The following is a 9,577-nucleotide window of genomic DNA, read 5'->3' on the forward strand; positions in this document are numbered from 1 at the left end:
TATAAATATAATATAAATAAATATATATAAGGTTATGAGTGCAACTAAAGATCTTAGTAAAACGAATACTTCCACGATATATGCGCGCGCGTGTGTGCATGTGTGCGTGTGCGTGTGTACGTGCGTGAGTGTGTGTATGGGCTACGAAAAGGGGTTCTTTAAGCGTAGTTGAGCTCTAGTAAAGCATTAATAGGTTGATCGGCTTTTATAACAAAATGTGGCAAACAGCTAGTTTCAAAAGATCAAGAGCTAATTACTCAAATGATACAGAGCCAATAATGGGTATTATTTGCTCTTAAAAAGATGTGGCAAATATTGTTGTAGATAAGACTGACAGATATAATGGAAATAGTGACAAGTTTAGTATACTAAAGAAAAAACCGACTATCGCACATCTCTGTACGGAACAGAAAAGAGTAGACAGAACTTCATATTAATAACTTAGATATTGATAAAGCAAAATTACCACACGCATCCGGCAATTTGTAATACCATACAGTTTGTAAGTGTGCGATGAACGTGGATAACAGCAAACGAATTAGTGGGTTGTGGGAAAGAAAGGAGGAAAGACAAGAACGAAAAACTGGCAAAGAATGAGGGAGTTAATGCAAAAAAGAAAGTGGAAACAAACGAAAGAAGGATGGACGGATAGCAGAAAGATAGAGGGAAACAACGCAACGAAGAAAGACACGAACAACGAACAAAGGTAAGCGGGAAAGGCGCGTGACGTCACCTCGGGGCTTCGGCTGCGTAAGTATGAGCTGAGTCTGCTTCAGATTGGAGTAGCCTCCAGCCTTCTCGCCCTTCAGTCCGGGGATTCCGTTTAGGGAGAAGTACGCCTCACCGGCGAAGTCGTTGGCGAACATAATGTCGTGGTCCATGACGGTGAACTGCACCATCGCCGACTCGTGTCTGCACTGGTCCGGATTCACGGTACTGATGTGCCGAGCAGCATGGATAAACATCGTTAAACCACGCGTTAGAACACGCTCCTAAAGGGGAGCTTATGTAGGGCTTGCGAGCCGGCTCGACTGGAAGCAACTGGCTGCAATTCACTGCGACTGCAGTGCTTAGGTCGGTCGACTGCGACGCGACTGCCTGCGACTGGTAGCCACTAGTTCCTCGGAATAGAACACTGGGCAACTGGACGCAACTAGTCGCTGCCGATCGCTTCGCGCAGTGCTCGAGAATGGCCAGTTGCTGTGCCAGGTCGAGTCGGCCTCCGCAAGCCCGACATAAGCCCCCCTTAACTTCAACGCATATAAACTTTGAGCATATAGCATACAAAGCATATTAATATATAAAGACCCATAGATATGATGTGTTTGCACAAAAACCATGTAAACTCTAAACGCATAATAGTCATAAAAACCAATGCTATATTTAATATAATTGTAGCTTATATGTGGTATATATATATATTATATAATATATTATATATATATATATATATATGTACATATATCATGATAACATGTAAACTCTAAACATATAGCATATAAAACGTATAAATATATAGCCTATAAGCATATAGCATATAAAGCATATAAATATGCAGCATATGGACATATATAACATATAAAATATACAAAACTATATAAGCGCATATATATATATATATATAGATATATATTAATGAAAGCATGTAAACGCATAACCTAGACGCATACTGAACAGAGAGAATTTAAAAGCGAAAATCATGTAACCAACAAGAGCAACGACTAGATACGACAGGTACACGGCAAAACCACAACTTTTACGTTCAGGGACAAGTATAGCTCTACCACATGACAACAATCGCTAGAGCAGTCACAATAGTAGTTACATGCGTGAAAATATACACAGAGCTGAGGTAGGGACGTGAAGACATCTATGCAGGCATACTCACAAGCCGAACGATTCGTCAAAGAGTGGGTTTAGCGATTTCTTCACAATCTTCGTCCGCTGTACCTGGCAGGTGGGGAAGTTGTGACTTGGCACCAACTCTATCATCACAAATGGGTCGCTCAGACCTGTACAGGACATATAGATGTCGTAGAAAATTAGGAACAGCTCTAATGAACATATATATATATATATATATATATATTTATTTATTTACTTCATTTCAATTTATCACCTTATTACCTACCGTTCATTATACCCTAGCATTTTATTAACTTACTCTCAAACGAGTCAAACGAGTGGATTTCCAAAAATATATAAGAGAGCAATAAGTTAAAAAAATCACCTGAGCCAATAATTCCCGCAATCAATTGGTGTTGATTTGAGGCGATGTTTTGCAAATCTTGAAATCTGTGCCATGAAATTGCTTTTATAATATGTTCTACGCTTACTTCGTAGAAATAGAGCAGGCGTAGCAGATCGTAATCAATGATAACCTTACCATTGGTATCAAGTGGGATGATATCCTTAGCATTCAGAATCTCCACCGAAAGCTCCTCGGACGAGAAGTTGTAGTATACCCTGACAGTCAACACCCCGAAGCGGCTGTCTTCAGTGCACTTCTGTATGTCGATCTTCTCCAAATAGAACATGTCCACCAGGGTATTCGTCTCGGACTTATGTAGCCTGAGCAAGTCCTGCAGAGCCTGCAGCAACAATGAGAGACGACGATGATAATAGTGAAATAAATGGTTATGAAATTATTCCCTATTCTGATATAACTCTATTCACCATGTGTGTGTGTGTGTGTGTGTGTGTGTGTGTGTGTGTGTGCGTGCGTGCGTGCGTGCGTGCGTGAGTGCGTGCGTGCGTGCGTGCGTGCGTGTGTGTGTGCCACAAATCTACCAAAATCCCATCAATCTTTCAATCCGATTAGAGCCGATAAGTGAGGATGACTGAAATTTCGACTGAACGCGTTACATGAGATACGGTATCGGGTTGACTCCCCGAGGAGGGCTGCGCTCATGTGCACGCCTTACCTCGTACTCTCTGCTCATGATCGTCTGCATCGGTAAGCCCTTCTCGTTTGCGTGGAAAAACTCGCGCAAGATGTCGAGAGCATCGTACAAGCGCGAGTAGAAAACTGGCTTCTTCTGCACGGGACAAAGCAAAACTCGCATGTAAAACAGAACTCGTAAGTCAAAACTCCTAAGTGAGAACTTAATTGTGAGTAAGTTAGAAGTAGAACTCCTAAGTTAGAACTTGTTCGTAAGTCAGAAATCCTAAGTGAGAACTTATGGGTAAGTCAGAAATCCTAAGTGAGAACGTGTGAGTAAGTCAGAAGTGCATGCTAAGTAATAACTATGTTCACGTAGCTAAACCCGTGTAGCCGTTCCCTGCGCCAAGTGCCTGTGGCGGAGCGAAAGGCTATACGGTAGAGATAGTACCCACGCAGCAAGCTTGTCTCACCCCCATGTTGGTTTCTAGCATCTTCTTGATCTCGTCCAACACGACGTGCCAGATCTCCGCTAGCAGGCGATCAAAGTTGGTCCGCAACAAGCTCTTGTTCAGCGTGTCAAGGTTGTTATCTAGATAACTCAACAACGACTCGATCGCCTGCACGCACGCACGCACGCACGCACACACACACACACACACACACGCACGCACGCACGCACGCACGCACGCACGCACACGCACGCACACACACACACACACACACACACACACACACACACAAACACACAACACGAGCCGTTCGTTAGTGCACGATCGCAGACACTGTAAAGCGTTTGGTATATCTCGACAGCCCCTAGTAGTTATTGGGCTGGCGTTCGTTCTAACTGCGCAGCTTGAGCATTAGCAGCCATAACAGCATTACCTCGGTATTACATCGATAAGTATGTGCACAGGCTCATGAACCGTTTCAACAATAAAATGATGGTTATTAAACACGAAATGTATTTACTACCAAAGTCCTAATGTTTATCTATTTTCTTTCGCCTATTTTTAGTAATTGTTCCCCGTAAATGCAGTTCAGACGCTTCTCTGCAATACACAATTTCACCGCGCATACGCCACTGTGCACAAACTCGCAGCCAGAAAGAGAACCCTATCGAACACAACACAGAACACAAATAATATCTTTCTATGAGGTTGTGCGCCCGTGGCGCCCGTGCGTTGAAATTGTGTGCATGTTATAGAGGAGAATTTGAAGGCATTTACGGGAAATAATTAGCCGATAGAGAATACGTAAATATTCAGACTTTGGTAGTAAACACAAGTTGTGTTTATTCACAATCATTTTATTATTGAAACGGTCCAAGTGTCTGTGTGTGTATGAAATATAACAGCCGAGACCTTATGAGAATCATGAGTAGACCATTGCCTTATCATTTGTGAGGTGATCGAATGTCGATCCTACTAGAACCATGAGACGCTGACATACAGATGTCGCATTAGAACATTGTTTTTCTCTATTATCGCACTTACGTCCTCGGCAGGCACGGACTCCGGCGCCCAAGCCAAATGGAATACGCTTTTGCCTATGTCCGGTCTCATCTTAAATGATAAGAACGTGTGAAAATGAGCATGTAAATTAACATACGTATATATATATATATATATATATATAATTTTTCCATAACTTAAAAGTTATATTATTATATAAGTCTGGATGCTTGAGTCTTACTGTCGGTAGGTAGTCCATGGCGTTAAGTTGCAGAGCGTTGTAATTGTAGTCTGTGTAATTAAGACGAGACATCACTTTTAGCTGTTACTACGAGTTTCACACTTACGCGATCATCAGACAGACTTTAATGAAGAATCTTTTAGTCATTAATTATAGATTCTTCATTAAAGTCTGTCTGTGATCGCGTAGGTGTGAAACTCGGAGTAAGCTTAAAGTGATGTCTTGTCTTTTTTATTTACGAGACTACAATTATAAATATATATTTATATATATCTATAGATATTATATCTTATAATATATAAATTGCTGTATATATTATATTTACAGTGACGTTTTGTAGTGCGAAAAAAATTCAATATTAAAATTGTGATCATAATTGGTGTAAGTTTAATTAAGTGTTAATAATTTCAATAAATTCATGAATATTAAATTAATAATTTACATTATTAAATTAATATATAATCAATAATGTATTAGAGTTATGATAATTATATTTTCCTAGTCACAGATCTCTAAGCAGAGCCAACGTAGGGAGGGCTGCACCTTTTCACCGACGTGTTCGATAACCTCCTTGATCTTGTTGATGACGTCCTCATCAGAGCTCTTTAGCACACCGTACAGTGCCACCTTGCACTGACGGCCAGAGTCCTTCCCGTACGCTTTGTCTACGGCGTGGTAGATCTCCGAGAATCGGAGGTCCTCCGGCAAGGGTTTTAACGATCGACGAACCTGTGATTAACATTCCCCTCATCAGTAATTTACGGGCGTAATTAACGAGTGTAATTTACCGGTGGGTGGAAACGATCCATCAACATGTGGTCAGGAAAAGCAAGTCGCAACGTTGCACCTGTCGGCAATTATTATCTACATCATGCCAGGAGCAAGATAATGCGTTTGAATCTGCATTAGCACACGCGTCTGTAGAACAGATGTGTCTATAATAAAGGACACATCGTGCCCTTTTTTGAGTGATAATTAAAGACCCACCGCTATTAAAGAAATTGTTTAATAAATAACTGCGCATTCGAGGAAAATATAGCGAAATACGGTGCCACCTAATATAGCGAACATGTTACTGAGTACTCCAGCATAAAAAATTAACATGAGTTATGCTGTTATGGTTACATAAAATAGCAAGTAATGCAACCACGTTCGATCGTGTAGAGCGACAATTCGCTTGAAATCGGCAACCACCAGACAAAAGTGCATCTCATTGAGGAACGTGGTGGTTCTAGACACAGGTACTTGGAACGTCTCAATAATAAAAAAATTAATGGTAAATAAACACGAAATGTAACAAAGTCTTAACGTTTCTCTACTCAATTTCGCCTATAATCACCTATAAATGCCGGTCAAATGGTCATCTGCAACACACAAGCACACCGCACGCCCGCCCTTGCGGCGCACAAACAACATGAATATGAGAGCGTGTTTATTTACCATTAATTTTTTTTATTGAGACGTTCCAATTGCCTGTGGTTCTAGACTGGTAGGTACAACATCTCCATCGCTAAATTAAATTTAACATGTAAAACCGTACAAGGGCGGGTTCTCGTGAGAAAAAGTGGCATCATCATGTAACCGCGGCAAGCCGTCAACACGAGGTAAACAACCAGATTTCAATCGTTGCATATTTTGGTGAAAATAATGGTGTAGAAGTGGTTGGGAAATTACGAGAACGGTCAGGAAGACAGACTAGCTGTTTGAAGTCATTGCTTTAAACGGACGCCTGTCATTGCAAACTCACGGTTCACAGTTTCTCGCGAGCGAGCCTTATATACAGGGTTAGCTTAACTTATAAGACACTATACTAGTCCTGATAATGTGTGTGTATGCGTGTGCGTGCGTGCGTGCGTGCGTGAGTGCGTGCGTGCGTGCGTGCGTGCGTGTGTATGTGTGTGTGTATGTGTGTGTGCAGCTGCACAGGGCTACCTGCTCGATGTTGTTTATGGTGATGCACAGTTCCTCGGTGACATCAAAAACGCCGCTGTCGTCATAGTAACCAGCTGCCTGCAGCTTTTTGTGCACTTCGTCTGCGTAGAATATTGCCCCGTTGCAGATATCCTGCAAAAAACGTGAACACGTTTCATCTAGAGATCCTGTTAAAAATCTGCTAACAGCGCTTCTCGGTACGGTATCAGGATAAAAAAAACTCGAAACGTCAAAAATAACGCGTTGAAAGCACGGAAAACACTTAGATTTAGATACGGTTATCACGACAAAAACTCTGAATTTCTATTAAAAATCACACTTTGAAAGTATGTTAAAGTCATATCTCGATACGTTATCACGATGAAAAACTTGAATCGAACGCGTCTAAAATACTAATTTCTACCTCTAGGACTTTAGTTACGAATACATATGCGCCAGCGGTATCCGGCCACGCTAACTGCTTCCAAAATTCCCGTATCTGAAAATGAAAACGAAAAACAACATAACATTCGGGAACAGCTTTGTGTAGGGAAGTATGACTGACACTAGGCTAAACAAGTTTCGAGATTCTTAAAATACAATTAAAAAAAAAGTACGAAAGTTTAAATTCAAGTACGAATTTAAATAGATTTAGAATTAATTCACCATTAAATCCTATGTTATGATACGCTATAAAATCCGATCTTTTGCAATTTGTTTGATATTTACAGAACCTGTGGCTTTCTATTTTATTCTCAGAAATTTATGTTCTTAGCGCCACTAACGGAAGACTCCAACGTTCATAAACCAATGTTAGCGTTACCTGTGTGAAGCAGCAAGCTGTATCTACAGCCGATGAGCTATGTTTCACTTGAGGATCAACCACTGTGACCTATAACAAGAGTGAAAGAAACGTAAGGACACCTATTATAGGCCTACTCCCTGTTTCTGCAATGTTAACATCAACCTATGCCATCCACTGGTCCACTATAAACATGCGCGTTGTATTCTGAGATTGCGCACGCAAAATGATGCCTAAATGTATGCAATGTTCTTTTAAGTCCCCCACCCACTCTACCTGTCAGAGATTTATTATGAATCCTTACCTTCTATAATTTTATCCACGCAAGCGGAAGAAAAAAGACAAAACGCCAATGATTAATGAATTGAAATGCAGCTCAATTCATTTAATACCACGCTAACCATAGAAAAGTATTTATAGTTCTGGTTGCAAAATCGATAGAAAAACGAAACAAGAAATGCCATATCCTAGTATACAAGAAGCCAACCACAGTCAAGCTTGTGTATAGCGGACATCAATATGCAATAGATGCATGTTTATAAACAACACTATGGGCGTTTTACAGTAAACCACTTCTATATAACAGACAATTTTATATAAAAGCCTCTATTGAAGTTTTTCTTTAGAGGCAGTTATGCAATGGAACTACCTCTATAGAACGGACATCTGTCTCATACAGATTCCTGTATAGACTCTATACAGGACACGTATTGGGGTTCCCGTGAGTAGTCGCTTTATACAGGACTGACTGCAACTCACACACACACACGCACGCACGCACGCACGCACGCACGCACACACACACACACACACACACAGATATATATAGATATACCTTGTCCAGTTCGATAGCTTTCTTTATTCGGATGTTAGCCTTGGTCTGCGCAATTTTCAGCCATCGATTCACGGCTCCCTTGAACCACTCGTGAAAGTGTGACACCGATAGGCTCTTTGTTTCACTGCGAAATCACAGATGGAATTAACACAAAGATTAAGCCATGTTCGTGGAAATACAACACGTAGTGGTGGTATGCATACTCACAGGTGCACACACACACACGCGCGCACACGCACACGCACGCATGCGCGCGCACACACAACGCACAAACGCACACGCACCCACACACCCACGCACCTGTGTGGTAGATAGGACTTCATCTGAGCAAACTCTTGCAGTGCGAGGTACAGCTCAAACAGATTCGTGCCGATCTGCATTCCTATCGGATTATTGTCATCCTTGAGATTCGTCACATCGGCGCTGTTTGCTAACTGGTCAATCGGCGCTGCCACCTCCTCGGTGAACTGCAAACACAATAGTGCAAATATCAACATCAAAAATATAAACAAGTAATAACTAACATCGCTAAATATAAACATAACAAAAAAACAAAACAATTCAGAATATATACAGCACTTGCTGAAATCAGTGGTAGTTAAATTATAGATAGGTATAGGTAGGACATAGAGAATGAATATGAAGTATGTATAGATACCATAGATATAAGCGGGAGTAAATAACAAGGGATTATTATTTACCTTTGTTGTTTACTCCTGATAATAGATGATAGAATATCTTTATACATAGTAACATTGCGGGTGACCAGTTGCCAGTTGCATCGTAAGAGCTAATTCACCAGCGAATAGCGTACACCGACGCAATACAACACTAGTGCTATGTGTGCAATACTACCTAGCTAATGTGTGTCTCTAGCACTATAGACCCAATTGCCCCGCATTACCCTTCTTGGAGAGTACTGGAGGCAATAGTGCTAGAGCTAGTGTGGGCTGTACCGAAGAATGATGGATAAATCACACTCCCCCTTCCCGAAAATTACTACCTACCTCATCCTCCATCGCTGCGCACACATCGTCTGAAAGCTGGCAGACGAGAAGAAATAGAAATTCACGCGGTTAGATAGGGATATACGTTCCACCGGTTATAGTGGTTAAAGACCCAATGAGGAAAGCTGCGCGCTCGGACAGGCATCGCTGTCTCAAGAATAACAGCGGGGCAGTAAGAGCAGATCATTACGCTTTCCTTGCCTTGAATTACTATACAGATCGTATCGCACAACGTCGTCGCAGGCGAAATTACGGGTGCAGTGACGTATGGGCCAGTTGCTATAAGCATTACTTACGTGCACACGGAAACGGTTAACAGTAAGTAGAGTTTAATCTTGGGGAACCGGTGTAATAGTATTAGCAGAATTTTGCTCAGGGGAACATGGATTGCAATTCACGTTGCTGGCTACTGTCAGTTGTTGCAAATGTTCAGATCGTATATATAT

At 41.3% G+C, this 9,577-nt stretch overlaps 1 protein-coding gene across 5 annotated transcripts in view; it reads right to left on the minus strand.

The window, feature by feature from the left end:
* Positions 1-9,577, minus strand: part of LOC106812963 (BAI1-associated protein 3-like) — a 23,336-nt gene that overhangs the window by 4,129 nt on the left and 9,630 nt on the right. For 3 of the 5 annotated variants that reach the window (XM_014816990.1, XM_014816989.1, XM_014816985.1), the window contains exons 10-23: positions 9,132-9,167; positions 8,425-8,591; positions 8,125-8,248; positions 7,594-7,596; positions 7,311-7,379; positions 6,912-6,986; positions 6,509-6,640; positions 5,120-5,305; positions 4,378-4,446; positions 3,355-3,501; positions 2,925-3,038; positions 2,387-2,591; positions 1,889-2,012; positions 734-936 (exon numbers count right to left, since the gene is read on the minus strand). In XM_014816990.1, coding sequence (XP_014672476.1) covers positions 734-936; positions 1,889-2,012; positions 2,387-2,591; positions 2,925-3,038; positions 3,355-3,501; positions 4,378-4,446; positions 5,120-5,305; positions 6,509-6,640; positions 6,912-6,986; positions 7,311-7,379; positions 7,594-7,596; positions 8,125-8,248; positions 8,425-8,591; positions 9,132-9,167 — 1,654 coding nt within the window. The remainder of the gene's footprint in view (positions 1-733; positions 937-1,888; positions 2,013-2,386; positions 2,592-2,924; positions 3,039-3,354; positions 3,502-4,377; positions 4,447-5,119; positions 5,306-6,508; positions 6,641-6,911; positions 6,987-7,310; positions 7,380-7,593; positions 7,597-8,124; positions 8,249-8,424; positions 8,592-9,131; positions 9,168-9,577) is intronic. The other 2 variants (XM_014816988.1, XM_014816986.1) reach the window with 2 other exon arrangements.

The sequence above is a fragment of the Priapulus caudatus genome, unplaced genomic scaffold (assembly GCF_000485595.1).
Source record: "Priapulus caudatus unplaced genomic scaffold, Priapulus_caudatus-5.0.1 Scaffold707, whole genome shotgun sequence".
Taxonomy (NCBI): Eukaryota; Metazoa; Priapulida; class Priapulimorpha; order Priapulimorphida; family Priapulidae; genus Priapulus; species Priapulus caudatus.